General features: G+C 47.2%; 1 protein-coding gene and 2 long non-coding RNA genes across 7 annotated transcripts in view; 1 reads left to right on the forward strand and 2 right to left on the reverse strand.

Annotated features, from left to right (window-relative positions):
- Positions 1 to 513: 513 nt before the first annotated feature.
- On the forward strand, positions 514 to 12502 carry LOC309328276. 3 transcript variants are annotated; one of them, XR_014150716.1, is made up of 6 exons: positions 514 to 1131; positions 4150 to 4207; positions 7352 to 7419; positions 10317 to 10394; positions 11171 to 11284; positions 12454 to 12502. It is a non-coding gene; the product is annotated as an uncharacterized lncRNA (long non-coding RNA). The 3 variants fall into 3 exon arrangements; XR_014150717.1 differs by lacking the exons at positions 514 to 1131; positions 4150 to 4207 and having other exon boundaries at positions 7223 to 7419; XR_014150718.1 differs by lacking the exons at positions 514 to 1131; positions 4150 to 4207; positions 7352 to 7419 and adding an exon at positions 8619 to 8750 and having other exon boundaries at positions 10324 to 10394.
- Positions 1857 to 8593, reverse strand: LOC309328282. The gene is made up of 3 exons (XR_014150730.1): positions 8245 to 8593; positions 4433 to 4495; positions 1857 to 2756 (listed from the first exon to the last, which is right to left on the reverse strand). It is a non-coding gene; the product is annotated as an uncharacterized lncRNA (long non-coding RNA).
- Positions 10391 to 16605, reverse strand: part of GRN (granulin precursor) — a 37256-nt gene continuing 31041 nt past the window's right edge. For all 3 annotated transcript variants that reach the window (XM_081837758.1, XM_081837759.1, XM_081837757.1), the window contains exons 11-15: positions 15740 to 15976; positions 15401 to 15628; positions 14677 to 14904; positions 13014 to 13253; positions 10391 to 11005 (exon numbers count right to left, since the gene is read on the reverse strand). In XM_081837758.1, coding sequence (XP_081693884.1) covers positions 10859 to 11005; positions 13014 to 13253; positions 14677 to 14904; positions 15401 to 15628; positions 15740 to 15976 — 1080 coding nt within the window. In that variant the 3' untranslated portion in view covers positions 10391 to 10858. The remainder of the gene's footprint in view (positions 11006 to 13013; positions 13254 to 14676; positions 14905 to 15400; positions 15629 to 15739; positions 15977 to 16605) is intronic.

A 16605-nucleotide genomic window follows, 5' to 3' on the forward strand; every position in this document is an offset into this window, starting at 1 on the left:
AGACATCACCTTGCCAACAAAGGTCTGTATAGTTAAAGCTATGGTTTTCCCAGTAGTGATGTATGGAAGTGAGAGCTGGACCATAAAGAAGGCTGATCGCCAAAGAATTGATGCTTTTGAATTACGGTGCTGGAGTCGAGAGTCCCATGGACTGCAAGAAGATCAAATGCATCCATTCTTAAGGAAATCAGCCCTGAGTGCTCACTGGAAGGACAGATCCTGAAGCTGAGGCTCCAATACTTTGGCCACCTCATGAGAAGAGAAGACTCCCTGGAAAAGACCCTGATGTTGGGAAAGATGGAGGGCACAAGGAGAAGGGGATGACAGAGGATGAGATGGTTGGATAGTGTTCTCGAAGCTACCAGCATGTGGGAGGCAGTGGAAGACAGGAATGCCTAGCGTGCTCTGGTCCAGGGGGTCATGAAGAGTCGGACACGACTAAACGACAACAATCAGCCATTGATGCCCTACAGGGGGGAAAGGGGAGTCAGATTTTTATTTATAAAAATAGAAGCCTCCCTGCCTTGTCACAAGCAAGTTTAAAGACTTGTGTTAAATATAATTTTTATACGACATAACAGCTGTAAACACTTCAAGTGTTCCATGTGTTTCATGTGCAGTATCTGGATGTTGTAATGCTTGCAACAGCCTTGAGAGATAAGTTAGTATTCTCCCCTATTTTGCAGATGGAAGGGGCAGGGTGAAGCGTGAGAGAAAGTAGCTTTGCCTAAGGCCACCCTAGTGAGTTCCTGCAAGAGGCAAGATTCGGACCCGGAACTCGCTGATTTGCAACTTCCTCTTCCAGCCATTACACTACTCCAGCTCATTTTACTTTTACGTCACGCAATGCAGACTTTCACTCTTTATCCTGAGGCTTTCTGCTTGTGCTCTAAAAACACTTTTTTATCAATAACATTCATTCCTTCCAGGGCTGAGAGTGGGCATCCCGCAAACCGTGCTCCAAAGCTTAGGGAGCCCCGTGGTCACATTTAAACCCTGGAAATATACAGATGCGTTGTGCTTTTATGACGGAAAAGCGGAAGGTCAATGTGATGCTAACAGAAAGGCATTCGAGATGGAAGGGGGGAAATTTGCTGGTCGGAAGCCAAAACTTGCAGGCATCGGGAGACGGTAAGTAATGCAAACCAGCACGGTTGGAGAGCAGTTTGTGGTACTCTTTGGTTTGCAACAGCTCCCAGCATCAGAAGCACATAGTAGTTAGGGACAAATGCAGAACAGAAAGGGATTTTGGCAGCTTGGCTTTTAAAAAAAACAAACCAATACCAAACTGTTCAGCATAACCAAAAGCTCCCTTAAAAGGTTTTTCATTAGCACAAGACACTGGTACAGAAACCTCAGCACCGGGTTTTTATAATGAACAGGGCTAGGATTGCCCTCTGTGTATTAATTTCAAAGGCATTTTGCAAATTGCAATGAAGGTATGGAAGATCACATTGTCTTCCATTCAGACTCTTTGAAACCAAAACCCTAGGTTTGTTCTCAATCTGTTGGCGTTGCCACGCGAGTCCAAAAGTAAGCAGAAACCCTTTTTGTTCCGTCAGCTGACTGGGATCACTCACTTTCTAAGGCCTAGCAAGTTAAATCCTTCCACTTCCTGCATAAGGAACCTTTGCCACTTCCCGATCCCTTATCCTCACTGCAGAAGACTTCCAACATTTCCTGCCATTTTAGGAGAATAAGTTAGTGGTTCCTTATTGGTAATACTGGGAACAGACAAGAGAAATCAGGGAGAATCGCCATCCTTACAATGGTCCTTACATCTAGCCAGCAAATATTTAAATTCCAGAAATGTGACTCAACACCCAGAATTCCTTCAGGGAACTTGTAAACCTGAATATTCAAAGCTATTTATTTTCAATGTAAAACATATTCTGAAGGTGCCCTTGCCAGATCATGGGGGATATTGAGGCACCTTGACTCAGATTTAATGTCATCAGTTCCTAGATTTGCAATGTTTTCAAACTCTGCTAGTATAGTCTTCAATTCAGGGTTGCTTCTGCCAGGTTGGAAAGAATCAGTAAGATGTCATCCACAAATAAATGTATTGTGTGTTTGTTAATGTGTCTAAAGAATACTTAAAATCAATGTACAGTGGTACCTCTGGTTACATACTTAATTCGTTCCGGAGGTCCGTTCTTAACCTGAAACTGTTCTTAACCTGAAGCAACACTTTAGCTAATGGGGCCTCCCGCTGCTGCTGCGCGATTTCTGTTCTCACCCTGAAGCAAAGTTCTTAACCCTAGGTACTATTTCTGGGTTAGCGGAGTCTGTAACGTGAAGCGTATGTAACCCGAGGTACCACTGTATTCTTGTGGCCGTCAGAAGGAACTAAAGTTTGTGTGAAGTAGGTCTGTTCCTGACAAAAGGATGGGACAAGGGAATTAGATTGGTTCACTGCTTGTTATAGTTTTTGTGGTTTTAAAGGTTCATCGTTTTCAGCTGTTTCCAGGGCGCTTTTATAAATAGCAAGTGGCAGATTCTGAAATTAAAACATAGCACGATAACAGGGTTGTACAGATTTCTGTAGCATGTAATCCAGATCTTTTCCCTGACATCTTCAGTTGTCTGACTATCTGTGTCTCGTTTTTCTAAGTTGCAAGCATCGTATTGTAAGTGGGAAATTTTCTTTCTCTTAACAGCAGCTTCAGAAAGGCCGGTCTCTGTGTCCCTCATCACCCCTTATCTTCAGAACCGTTTTGCAAAGTGAGCTCAATCCCTGGGCCAAAGATGAAGGGCTGAAGGGGATAGAGAAAAGAGAGGAAGATCATAGTGTTAATAAGGAAGAACGATGGACCCTTTGGAAGATCAGAAGGACACATTCAAAACAAAATAAAAAAATTCCTTCCAGTAGCACCTTAAAGACCAACTAAGTTAGTTCTTGGTATGAGCTTTCGTGTGCATGCACACTTCTTCAGGTACGGCTACCTATCTGTAAGAAGGACACATTGACAGTGTGGGGTAAAGATGGGATGAAACATTTTACTACTACTACTACTACTAATAATAATAATAATAAATAATAATAATTTTTTATACTCTGCCCTTCCTGGTTCAAAAACCGGGCTCTGGGCGGCTAACAACAAATTTAAAACACTTTAAAACACTTAATTATAAAAGCAGCATAAAATACAGTATAAAAACATGAATAACAATAAAAATCAAAAATCAATTAGATAATCCCCAGGGCTAGCTGGCTGAATTAGTCCTACTTGGGCCAGTGAGGAGGCCAGGGGAGAATTAGCTGTGGGGTCTCAGAGCGAGTGATCTTCATAAAAGGGGAGGGGGGAAGGAAGAGAAGGAAAATAAAAGATCAGGCTGAATTCAAATTAAAGGCCAGGCGGAATAGCTCTGTCTTACAGGCCCAAGGGAAGGAGCTTAAATCCTGAAGGGCCCTAGTCTCATGGGACAGCATTCCACCAGGTCGGAGCCATCACTGAGAAGGCCCTTAAATGTAGCAGGAGAGATTCCAAAGGGTTCTTGCTGCCTTTAAGACACCTGTGCTTATGTTGAGGAGCAGAGTGGGATGGCAGGAAGGGGTGGAATCCTGAAACTTTCCAGTACAGCAAGGACCAGTCAGGTGTGGTGGGGCACCTGTCATTCACCCAACGTACCGTATTTTATGCTCTATAGGACGCACTTTCCCACCTCCAAAAATAAGGAGAAATGTGTGTGCATCCTATGGAGCGAATGCAGGCTCCTTCGCTTCAGCGATAGCAACGCGAAGCCTCCGAAACGCAGTGGGAGCGCTCCCGCTGCTCTCCGGAGACTTCGGGTTCTTTTTGCTGAAGCCGGGAGAGCAGGACTCTCCTGGCTTCAGCAGAGAGGGAGAGCTGCGCAGCGCCCCTTCAGCTAAGTGGGAGGAGAAATGGAAGGGGCTCCGTTTCTCCTGCCGCTTCACTGAAGGGGCGCTGAGCAGAGAGGGGGAGATTTTTTTTTTCTCTTCTCCCCCTCTAAAACAAGGTGCGTCCTATGGTCGGTTGCGCCCTGTAGAGCGAAAAATACGGTATTTCAAAACACTGCAGCTGGTCAGTTTTGCTGCTGTTTTTCCAGTGTTCGGATTCCTCCCCCACCCCCCTCAAAAGATAGCGATGGAGGAATGTAACGAAGTGCCCTGCGCTTGCTTTTCAGGAGAGACAAAACGGGAAAGCCCAGGCTAAAAGCACACACAGATGGCCACGGCCGAGAGGTAAGCTGGAAAACCTTGCATTTGAGGACTTGCCTGGGCCTCCTAGGCAACCAAGAATTCTGTGGCTGCCAGGGAGCTGCTAGCCAACTGCATATCTAGAAAGATGTATGTGTGCACCCTGGCCTGCAGGGAATATAAGAATGTATATATTATATAGGTGGGGAGGGTTACCAGGAGGAGTGAAGAACCCTCTTCTAACCGAAGTGTGATTTTATCTTCGCTTACCTTTTTTCTGATGGGCCACTGCTCAGGCTGGCTTCCTGTGTCTGGTCCTTAGTCTGAGATGCTCTATTGGGAAAAGGGACAACCCACACTATAATTTTTATTAGATTTGGGGGGCGCTGAACCAGTTTGGTTGTGTTTTGGTTGTTGGTAAAAAAACAAACAGTGAAAACAAACAGTGAAAACCCCCAGGCGGCTGATACATTGGGTTTACATAATCAATAATAACATATTCAGAACAACCATATGTACAATTCTATATACCTTAACACTTCTCCCTCCACAAGGTTTATTCAACTTTTAACATTTTCATTGCCCCAAATTGTTCAAACCTGCCCAAATAATTCAATTTATTCTCAAACCAAGCCTCCTCCTTCTCACTGACCTCAAACCCTTTCATGTTATGTATCTTCACAGTTAAGATATTCTAAGATTATAATATTTTTCAATTTTTCCTTCCATTGGTTCACCCCTAGCTCTTCTGCATTGTTCCAATTACTCGCTATAACCTGTCTGGCTGCAATTACCATCAATTTTACCCATTTACATTCCTCTTTTGTTTCTAACTCTGTGTTACTCAGGCTAATAAGAACCATTAATTTAGATATTTCCACCTTCCTACCCACAATTCCCGACTGAACCAGTTTTAAGCATGTTTCCCATTTGCATCCTGACGGCAACTCACTACAGCTTGAAATTAAAAATAAATAGTGTTGAACCTATCGGTGCACTAAGGCCACATAACAAATCAACTTGCTTTGGTACCAGCCCATTGTTTTCCTTCTGTCATTCTATTTTAATTTACTGCTCTAAATCTCCAGGTAAGTTTACCTCACTCCTTTTTTTAGAAAGGGTTTTAGAAAGGCCCTACGAAGAGGTGAGAAGTCCCGTCGGGGACACCTGATTACTGCCTCTTTAGATGCCTTGTGATGGAATACAGACGTGACTACAGAATTTATTTTACTTGTCAGTTTTGTGTCTTGATTTTTTTCCATGGTAGTACCTTTAGCTCACCACAGGAGGGCACACAAAAGCAAGCAGCTGCTGGAGAATTTGAGGATTTCTCCTTGCAGGCTGACGTTTTCTGCAGCAATAGGAGCAGAATAAAGGACCTTTGGTGAGAAGATAGGGGAGAAATGCAGCCTATGGATCCTGCCAGTAATTGCCATATGGTCGCCATCTTCAAAAATATCAGGGGCTGTCCCGTGGAAGAGGGAACAAGCTTGTTTTTTTTTTTTTAAATAATAATGTTTATTCAGGATTTGAGAATTACAAAAAGAAAAAAGAAAAATACAAAAAACAAAAAAAATACAAAGAAAAAATACAATCATTGAAAAAGAACAGATTAAACCTTTGCTTAACTTTCTTCCTTTACTTATTTCCTTGACCTCCTCACACCTCCCATTTTTGTATTCTAGTTCAAATTGTTACATCAGCAATTGTTATTTCAGCAAATCCTTCCAACCTTGTTTTTAACTTAATAATTTGTCTTAATATATTGTTATTTTATGTTCTCTCTTTCATCAATTTCATCAATTCATTTTTACTTAATCCTTTATATCATTTCTACCAAAACCATATAATTTTCTTTTTCCAGCATCTTTCTAACAATCCTTAATTTTACAATATTTTTGAAGATATACTTTAAATTTTTTCCAATCTTCTTCCACCGACTCTTCTCCTTGGTCCCAGATTCTGCCAGTCATCTCAGCCAATTCCATATATTCCATCACCTTCGTCTGCCATTCTTCCCGGGTGGGTAAATCTTGTGTCTTCCAATACTTTGCAATGAGTATTCTTGCTGCTGTTGTGGCGTACATAAAAAAAGTTCTATCCTCCCTTCGCACCAATTGGCCGACCATGCCCAGGAGAAAGGGAACAAGCTTGTTTTGTCCAGCTCTGAAGGGGGAGGACTTGAGCCAATGGCTTCACGTTACAGGAAAGGAGATTCTGACTAAACATCAGGGAAAACACTTTCTGTTCGAAAAAGGATCGGTCTCCCTCTAGAGGTTGTGGACTCTCCTTCCTTGGAGATTTTAAAGCAGAGGTTGGATGTCCATCTGTCATGGATGCTTTGGCTGAGATTCCTGCATTTCAGGGGACGCGGGTGGCGCTATGGGTTAAACCACGGAGCCTAGGGCTTGCCGATCAGAAGGTTGGCAGTTTGAATCGTCACGACGGTGAGCTCCCGTTTCTCGGTCCCTGCTCCTGCCAACCCAGCAGTTTGAAAGCATGAAGTGCAAGTAGATAAATAGGTACCACTCCAGTGGGAACGTAAACGGCGTTTCTGTGCGCTGCTCTGGTTCGCCAGAAGCGGCTTAGTCATGCTGGCCGCATGACCCGGAAGCTGTACGCTGGCTCCCTCGGCCAATAAAGCGAGATGAGCGCCGCAACCCCAGAGTCGTCCACGACTGGACCTAATGGTCAGGGGTCGCTTTACCCTTTACCTGCATTGCAGTGATTGGACTAGATAACCCTTGGGGTCCCTTCCAACTCTACAGTTCTAGGATGATTCAACATGTTTGGATGCACTTAAAAATGAGGTGTTTAGAATTCTTCTCGTGCACTGCTCCTGCTTAAGCTGGTGGAGAGAGGCAGTCAGTACTGGGTGTGATGCTAGTCTTGCAGGCTAATGCTTTTTGGGGTCTTCGCACCCATCCTCAAGAGGCCTAGGTCTGGCCTTCATGGCCATCTTCTACATCGCTACCTGGACCCCATCTCACCTAACAGGTCATAATGTCTGGGAGGCAAGCTGTGCACAGGGATGGGAGAACTGTGCCCATTCAGATGCCATCATTGTACTCCCAGTTGCCATCGGCTCCAGCCAGCATAGCTGATGGGACAGGGATGATGGGCCAAGCTTATTAGCATTCTTCATCCTTTTTAACTTTTCCTTTCTCTTTTGACTCGTGCTTCTTTCAGAATTAAACGATCTGAAAATTGTAGACGGGCTTATCCTCAATGGGAGTAAATTACCTTGCACAAGAATGGTAAGTTATACAATTTATAAAAAATTGAAACAAAAAACTTAGCGGTACTTTGAAGGGGTGTTTATTTTGTTAGTGGGTCTTTTTGGATTGGGTGGGTGGAGTGGAAAGAGGCCTTGTAGTGCCTTAAAGACTAGCCAATTTAATTATGGCATCCATAAATTTACTTTTTCAGCTGCATGGAATGTTATCATAAGTTATAGATAGGTAGATAGAGATAGGTGTCTGTCTGTCTGTAGATATGGATGGGTAGATGGCTACCTGGTTGGGCAGAATGGTGAAAGCAAGGTCAGAAAAGTACAGCGTTGTGATTATCATGTCCAGTTTATAATGGCCAGTCGGAACAATCGGGAACTACTAACACAGACATCCTGGCGTCGTTAATCCAATTAACGGGGTACTTGTGGGATTATTGCATGCTTCCAGCTCATTTTTGCTTTGGGTGGAGAGTTGGGGCAGTGACTTGACCTGTGTAGTTCGGAGGGTGTGGTTCATCCCTCACTCCATGTGACTTGTGTAGAGATACCAAAATAAAGGCTATAGAGCAGGCATCCCCAAACTCAGCCCTCCAGCTGTTTTGGGACTACAACTCCCATCATCCCTAGCTAACAGGACCCAATGGTCAGGGATGGTGGGAATTGTAGTCCCAAAACAGCTGGAGGGCAGAGTTTGGGGGCGCCTGCTATAGAGAGAGAGTCCTACAGGTCTCTTGGTCAGTAGGTACTGGACTCAGCAGAGCGACTGGCCTGGCAGCCGCCAAGGGCCAGGGGGGGAATCCAGGGCTCTTAACCCCAGGATACAAGTAGAAGCAGAAGAAATCCTCCTTACCTTTTTTAAGATTACGAAGCTTGTCTTCTCGCAAGAGCCGCTCTTAAAAAAAATGAGTAGAACTCTTCTTTCACCTACCTAAATATCCAACTTAAGCTGCCTCAACTCCCAATCCTACCCCTAGCTATCTAATAAAACATGAAATACGAAGGTATAAAGCTACAAGATAAATATTAAATAGAAAAAAAATATAGGTAAAAAAAATATAAGTAACAGAGCAAACCAAAACACAAAACCTCCACTCCTGCATGTACAAACTCGTTCTCCCATAATCAGATTTACTCTCTCCTCGTTCCCACCCTGGACACCTCTGGTTGGTGACTTTTAAAGCAGCCGCAAAAGATGTCATAAAGGTGGGCAGGTCACTGTTACCTTGACAACCGACCTGCTTTGGCACTCTTCTTGAGTTGTGCTTGCTGAAGCATCCCTCTTCGCTTTCGTAGCTCCATTTCTCACAAATCAAGATTCTTTCAGCACCATTCCCAACCTCCTCCTAAATAAAGTAGGTAACTCACACCTCACGGGTTTAGAGATGGCTAGAGCAGAGGATTAAGACAGCCCACTTTGGAATATGGAAGGCTCCAGGTTCAATCCCTGGCGTCGTAGCTACGGAAACCTCCCCAACTTTAAAATTAATTGAATTTTAATATTAACGCACAGTAATAAAACGAGGACAAAATATGGATACAAAAGGATTAGGAAAACAGAAGGGAAAGTAGAGAAAACATATACTGTGAGGTGTCTGCTCTTTGTCATTCCAGAAATGTAGAACCATGGGCCATCCTTCGATAAATAGTGTTTTTCTGTTATACGTTGTCTTTATTTGCAGGACCGTTTCCCAAGTTTTTCTTTGGTTGTTCTGCAAACGTTGGTGGATTTTTACATTTCCAAGATTGAACAATATCAAAGTTGGTCAGAGTTTCTGTCAGCTGAAAATCGACATTTGTAAGCTCAAACTGGAACATTGCAAGGATTGGTTTTAGGGTTTTTCAGTAATCACTGGAGAAAGGAGGTTTCTTATAGGCAGATGGTGGGAAACGGGGTTGTTGAACACACATCTTCCACAGAACTCTTCTTGCTCAGTGCACTGACTTAAAATTAACAAATACTGGGGGTGGGAGAGCTGAAAATAATGCCAATATATGCAGCCAGTCTTTACCTTTACCCATGTACTATTAGGTCCAGTCGTGGCCGACTCTGGGGTTGCGGCACACATCTCGCTTTATTGGCCGAGGGAGCCGGCGTACAGCTTCCGGGTCATGTGGCCAGCATGACTAAGCCGCTTCTGGCGAACCAGAGCAGCGCACGGAAATGCTGTTTACCTTCCTGCCGGAGCGGTACCTATTTATCTACTTGCACTTTGACGTGCTTTTGAACTGCTAGGTTGGCAGAAGCAGGGACCGAGCAACAGGAGCTCACCCCGTCACTCGAACCGCTGACCTTCTGATCGGCAAGTCCTAGGCTCTGTGGTTTAACCCACAGCGCCACCCACGTCCCTTCCTGTACATGGGTAAACAAATCTAAAATGCCCAGAGACAAAAAGTTATGGCCCTCTAGTGGCCACCGTGGCTCAACTTACCAGAAGTAATGTCTTTAGTGTTAACTCTGACAGGGTAGACTAGATTCTGACCCAACTAAGTCTCCTAGAGTAAAATATACAATCGCTGCAAAGAGGAAGGGATGCTTTTACAATCATAGAGTTAGAAGGGACCCTGAGAGTCTTCTAGTCCAGCCCCCTGCAGTGAAGGAATAATGTGTGGGATTTTGTGCATCACAAAACTCTTCCAACAGTCGGCCAGTAAAAGGCCACTCATCCCAGCTATACAGAACGCAGTGCAGTGGTTTTTAACCACTTTTGAGAACCTGGCCTAGCAATTAGTCCTAACTTGAATAGTCGCTGCCATTATTTAGCAGAAGAGACATCCACTGGGGGCCGATTCCCGGCTTTTAAAGCCATTGTTTCGGCTGACGACACAGGCCTCCCGTTATCGACAGCACTTTGCACCGAAGCTAGATCTCAGGGTCAAATCCCGGCTGTGTTTATTATTATTATTTATTTCATTTCTATACAGGATACAGAAGGAGAGAAGGGGCAACACACACAATGGCTGCAAAGAAACCCAAAATGAGACAGTAGACACCCATGGTTGGTAAGCACAGCAGCAAACAACTGCCAATCCAGTGTCAAGATTTATTCTTTCTTTTTTTTAAGAAACAGCACAAAAGTAATCAAAAACAATTTTGGTAAAGAGGACTGCAGGGACAGAGCAAGACCCCCAAGCTTGCATAAATCTTGGCCCAGGAGAAGAACCCTTCCAGGCTGCAGCTACGACTGGGGCATGGCAGCGAAGCCAGGGGTCCCTGGTGGGCATTGGAGGATTGGGGGGGGGGAGGAGAGGGGATTTATCCTCTCTGGCAATGCCTCTAAAGAAGAGAGTTTCACCCACGTAGGGGGCAAGCGTAAGGCAGCAGGAATCCCCTTCCTGATCAGAACGGCAAACTGGCAGAAGTCGCCCAGCTCTCCTGCACACGCTGACAAATGTCCCTCCCTGAAAAAAAGCAGAGCTCGCTCCAGCACCCAAGTATTGGGAGAGGCCAGACACGAAAAGGCACTTCAGAGCAACGCACGTGCTTGGGTAGAGCGATGGGTGAAGGCCCCCGTGTCCCAGCGGAGTGGCTTCTGTTTAATGCATTCAGTGCCCCTCCAGGAACAACGGAAGCCAGGCGGACAGCAGTGGCGTTTGTCAGAGCAGCAGGAGCCCTGCAGGGGGAGACAGAGAGAGAGGCAAAAATGATGGGGTGATACTTCCTGTTGGAAAGGAGTACTCAAGACTTAGAAAAGCTAGACAACTTCCTGTTTAAAGGATTGCAAGACACTGAAAAGACGGTACTAGGATGTTTATTCATGTTTCTGCTCTATCTCAAGAGGCCTTACTTGGACCCTCGAGGAGGCTGGTGAGTTTGAAAAACCCATCAAGATTAGTGGAAAGAGGAGCGACAACCCAGCACAAACAAGAGGAATAGTTCATGGAGGAAGCAGGTACAGAGCCACCCCTGGATTAACTGCAAGTAAGAAAGGAGGAGGGATAAAGGACTCAAGACAGGTTGGTGGGGCAATCCCATTTACCCTCATGGGCCAGCCTCCACTTGGACCCCCCGTGACAGGATAGCAGCAGAGACAAGTAATAACTCTTGCAGCCCATGTACAGATAGCCTCAGACAAAGATTACGCATTGAGAATTTAATGATATTTGGAATGTATGTGTCAAAACCATAGTAACACATGGATTAATTAAGACTACAAAAAACTATAGTATATATTTTATTGCTGTTTTGAACTATCGTATTTTTCGCTCCGTAGGGCACACCTAGTTTTCAGAGGGGGAAATCAAGGGGGGAAATATTATTCTCCCCTCCCCCCCAGCTCTGGGAGCAGCGGACCGGGTGCACACAGCCTGTGCGCTTCTCCCAGACCTTCTCCCTGCTTTTGCGGGAGGTGGGGGAATTCCCCCACCTCCCACAAAAGCCCACAGGAGCTGCGCACGGCTCCTGCGAGCTTTTTGACCAGGAGGGAGAAGGGACTGACACGGCCAGTCAGTCCCTTCTCCCTCCTCGGGGAAAAGCCTCAAAGACCAGGTCGGGGAACAGTGCAAAGGTGGCGTGCCGCCTTCCCGCTGCCCCCCATCCTCTGGGGCTGGCGATGGGGGAAGCGCTGCTTTCCCCCACCGCCAGCCTCAAAGACCAGACTCCTGGCTTCAGCGAAAGGAACCTGAAGCCTCCTGAACGCAGCGGGAACTCGCGCTGCACTCCGAAGGCTTCAGACGGCTATCGCTGAAGCCAAGGAGCTTGCATTCGCTCCATAAGTGCATCCTAGAGAGTGAAAAATACGGTACTTCTTAAAAGGGTTTTTTAATGTACAGTCGTACCTTGGTTTTCAAACAGCTTAATTCTTGTTTTGTCTCCTGAATGTTGCAAACCTGGAAGTGACTGTACTGGTTTGTAAACTATTTTTGGAAGCTTAACAACCAATGGGGCTTCCAATTGGCTGCAGGCACTTCCAGCAGCCAATAAGAAGCCGTGCTTTTGATTTCCTAACATTTTGGAAGTCGAACGGACTTCTGGAATGGATCCCCTTCGACTTCCAAGGTACGACCTATTCTCTTCCCTTTTTTATTTTATTTAATATTTAGCCCCTTCCCCTTTGAACAGGAGGAGCTTCATGAGGATGGGAGGGAGAAATGCCACACCACAACAACAACAACAAGAAGCAAGGCGTCATTACCGGTGCTGTATAGTGGAAATTTTTCCAGTGATTCATCTAACTTCACTGGTAACAGTGATTGGATGCCAATTGGAAATGTGATATTGGCTGGTTTGGGTTTTTTTGTAGCTTTGTTTAGTAAACACAAGCAAAATAAAAATAAATTTGCACAGGAATTTTTCTTTTGTCCAGAATTTCCCAGAAAACTCACATGGCTGATGATGAGATACAAGAAATCCCAGGGATAACCTGCCTGGCCATCAGTCAAGGACACTTGAGAGTTGTAGTCCAGCAATGGCCACAATCCCCATCTGCTTTCTACCTCTGTGTTTCACTCCCTTTAAGCCATCGATCCTGCTTCTCAGAATGTTTCAAACTAAGATAGCCACCCTCCCATGACCTCTGCTCAAAATCTTATGTAGTTGGCACCCCGCCAAACACACAAGTCCTCCCCGCTAACCAGTTCGAACCTGCAACCAACCCCTCCGCCCCCAGCACTGCCACTGACCTTGTCGTAAGGGCAACAGGCCCATCTGCCTGAGCTGGACTTGCAGCAGGTCTGGTGGTCGTGACAGTAGTGCTGATCACCGCACGACACATCCCGGCCGGACGTGGGGACGCGCGAGGAACTCAGCAGACCGCCTGCAGGCAGGAGCCTGGGCCAGAACTGCTTCTCACATGTCCGAGCTGCCACGTTGCAGGTGTAGCCCGAAGGGCAGCAGTGTTTGTGATCCTCGCAGCAAACAGCCTGCAGAAGCAGAGAGAGAAAAGCTTTGGTCCTCAGGGTCTGTCCTGATGCCGCAACACTCGATGACCTAGCCAAAGCGTTGCCCATACGTGAAAGGGGGTTTGCCTATAACTGCTAAAAAGGATACAAGTTTCTGTTATTAAACGACGTCTCCCCAGTGGAGAAGACATGGCCAAAGGTAGTGCAATGAACAAAAACAAGGGGGTGGAAAAAATGGAATGGCTGACAAGCTGAAATTTGCACCTCTTTTTAAGAATTACTTTCACCCTGAGAAATCTCCTCTTTCGTTTCACACGAACTCAAGTTTTTAAACCTTAAAGCTGTGAAGACAGTGTTGAAGAAGAAGAAGAGTTTGGATTTAATATCCCGCTTTATCACTACCCGAAGGAGTCTCAAAGCGGCTAACATTCTCCTTTCCCTTCCTCCCCCACAACAAACACTCTGTGAGGTGAGTGGGACTGAGAGACTTCAAAGAAGTGTGACTAGCCGAAGGTCACCCAGCAGCTGCATGTGGAGGAGCGGAGACGCGAACCCGGTTCCCCAGATTACGAGGCTACCGCTCTTAACCACTACACCACACTGGCTCTTACTGGCTTGGAAAACCTTGGGCGTGTTCTCAGGTTACTGGGGTGGCGAGCAGGAGTCAAGGGGGCTGGGGCCATCTCCCTTGGCTAGTGAAACACTTATTTATCTACTGCCAGAAGTCTCTTTTCCCAGAACAGCATTTAGGTTAGTTAACGCATGCCTCAGAGTTCACAAAGGGTGCCTGAATAGCACCCAACACCCTGCAGAAACCAAGCTGCTGCTTCTCTGACCAGCACCCTCCAGACTCTGCCTCCCGCCACCTGCTCTATCTTTTTCTGTGCTTTGCCCTGCTCGCTGCCTCTGCCCAAGCCGCTTGCCCCATTTCCTAATAGATCAGAGTCTATTCCAGCATCACACAGTGCAAGGCTGCCTCCTGCATGTCACTGAGTCGCCCAGTGCCCTGGCATGCTTTCGCTTCAGCGTTCTGTGCTGGCACCTGGGCAGAAGGTAAAGGCAAAGGGACCCCTGACCATTAGGTCCAGTCGTGACCAACTCTGGGGTTGCGGCGCTCATCTCGCTTTATTGGCTGAGGGAGCCGGCGTTTGTCCACAGACAGCTTCCAGGTCATGTGGCCAGCATGACTAAGCCGCTTCTGGCGAACCAGAGCAGCGCACGGAAACGCCGTTTACCTTCCCGCCGGAGTGGTACCTACTTATCTACTTGCACTTTGAGGTGCTTTCGAACTGCTAGGTGGGCAGAATCAGGGACTAAGCAATGGGAGCTCACCCCGTAGCAGGGATTCGAACCACCGACCTTCTGATCGGCAAGTCCTAGGCTCTGTGGTTTAACCCACAGCGCCACCCGCGTTAAGTTTGTGCAAAGCCCCAGCTGCACTCACGTTGGGCAGCTGGCAGCAGCTCCACCCGCCCGAGACATCCCTGCAGCAGGTCTGCCCTTCCTCGCAGCTGGTTGTGTCGTTGCATCGGATGCCACAGTTCCGAGTCACACCGGCAGGATGCTTGGGAGCCCAAGGTAGAGAGTGCTGCGGCGACTGGCAGGTTTTCTGACCTGGATCGCAAGTGTAGTCTTTGGGGCAGCAGTGGACACGGTCTGGGCAACAGACAGCCTGCAGGGGAGACAGGAGAGAGATACAAGAACAGGAGCTGGCAAGATTTAACATCAAAGATCAGAGACCAAAACGGGAAAAAAATTCTGAGAACCACTGGCCTCGGGCATCGTTGTGAATTCACAAAGAGGCCGAGAAAGAGGAGCAGGATTTGAATCTGGGACTTCCTGGGGTCAGAGCTCAGTCCCTTATGCTGCACCAGCTCTTTAGGAGACGATGATTACAAGGGCTGAACCCCAGGAACCGTTTTCCCAGCTGGAAGCATCTTAAGAAAACACAGGGATTGGCCAATGGGGAGAAGGTGAGCCACCAAAGAGGTTCCTCTTTTTAGAACCATTGCCTGCCATAAAGGCATATTACAGCAGGGGAAGGATTCCCCTTTGTTTAAAAACAGAGTTCAAGTTAGGTTTTTCTTGAACTGCACAGAACAGCACCATCACATTAGTTTCACACTTGATAGCAACTTGTTGGGGACTCTTCCACCACCCCAGCTTACCTCTGGGAAAGGGCAGCACCCCCACTCGCCCGAGGGCATCCGGCAGCAAGTGTGCCCGTCTGGGCAGCTTGCCTTGTCGTCACACTTGATGTCATTCACCTCCCTTGGCTGATTAAGAGCCATTGAGACCTGCCAGGAAGGCTGTCCGCTTTGGACACAGGAGCCGTGTTCCACATCACAGGTGTAGCCCCCAGGGCAGCAATGCTTTTGGTCAGAGCAGCAGACTGCCTGCAGAGGAAAGGAAGGAAGGATGAGGACTCGCCCCTCATCAGGGGCCTATAGGCTGCTCCCCAAATCAACCACTCTTTACCTGTAAGGAAACCCGCCCGCTCGACGTACCTGTGGGAAAGGGCAGCACGCCCAGCTCAGCGCTCCGGCCGTGCAGCACGTCTGCCCATCTGCGCAGCTGAACTCCTCGTTGCATTTCACGTTCCTGCTCAAAGAGGCGAAGCCAACAACGGCCGGCTTCTTCTCCAGCCAAGGGATGCCGCCTCCGTTCTTGGTGCAAGTGCCTTCCGACAAGTTGCACTGGTAGTTGGCAGGGCAGCAGTGGGAGCCGTCCTTGCAGCAGATGGCCTGGGGGGGGGGAAGCAGGGGGGGAGAAGGAACTCGTGAGCCTGGAAGGAATCGGGGACAGGATTTACAATCCCTGACTCTGAATGGTGGCAGGGTGTCTGGTCTCACCAAGTCTTCAATGGGATTTTGTTTGGAGACCCAAGTCCACGATGCTACGGGAATCAACGGAATAGCCTACTCCTGTTCCTAAAGGTAAAGGTAAAGGTACCCCTGCCCGTACGGGCCAGTCGTGTCCGACTCTAGGGTTGCGTGCTCATCTCGCTCTAGAGGCCGTGAGCCGGCGCCGTCTGAAGACACTTCCAGGTCACGTGGCCAGCCTGACAAAGCTGCAGCTGGCGAGCCAGCACCAGCGCAGCACACGGAAACGCCGTTTACCTTCCCGCTATAAAGCGGTCCCTATTTATCTACTTGCACTTAAGAGTGCTTTTGAACTGCTAGGTGGGCAGGAGCTGGGACCAAACGACGGGAGCTCACCCTGCCGCAGGGATTCGAACCGCCGACCATGTGATCAGCAAGTCCTAGGCACTGAGGTTTTACCCACAGCGCCACCCGCGTCCCACTCCTGTTCCTAGTCAGCTTCAAATTACAGGCTGATTTTGTAGGTTTTTCAAAAGAATGCATGGGGTGGG

The sequence above is a fragment of the Podarcis erhardii genome, assembly GCF_964252035.2.
Source record: "Podarcis erhardii genome assembly, chromosome: 13".
NCBI classification, from domain to species: domain Eukaryota; kingdom Metazoa; phylum Chordata; class Lepidosauria; order Squamata; family Lacertidae; genus Podarcis; species Podarcis erhardii.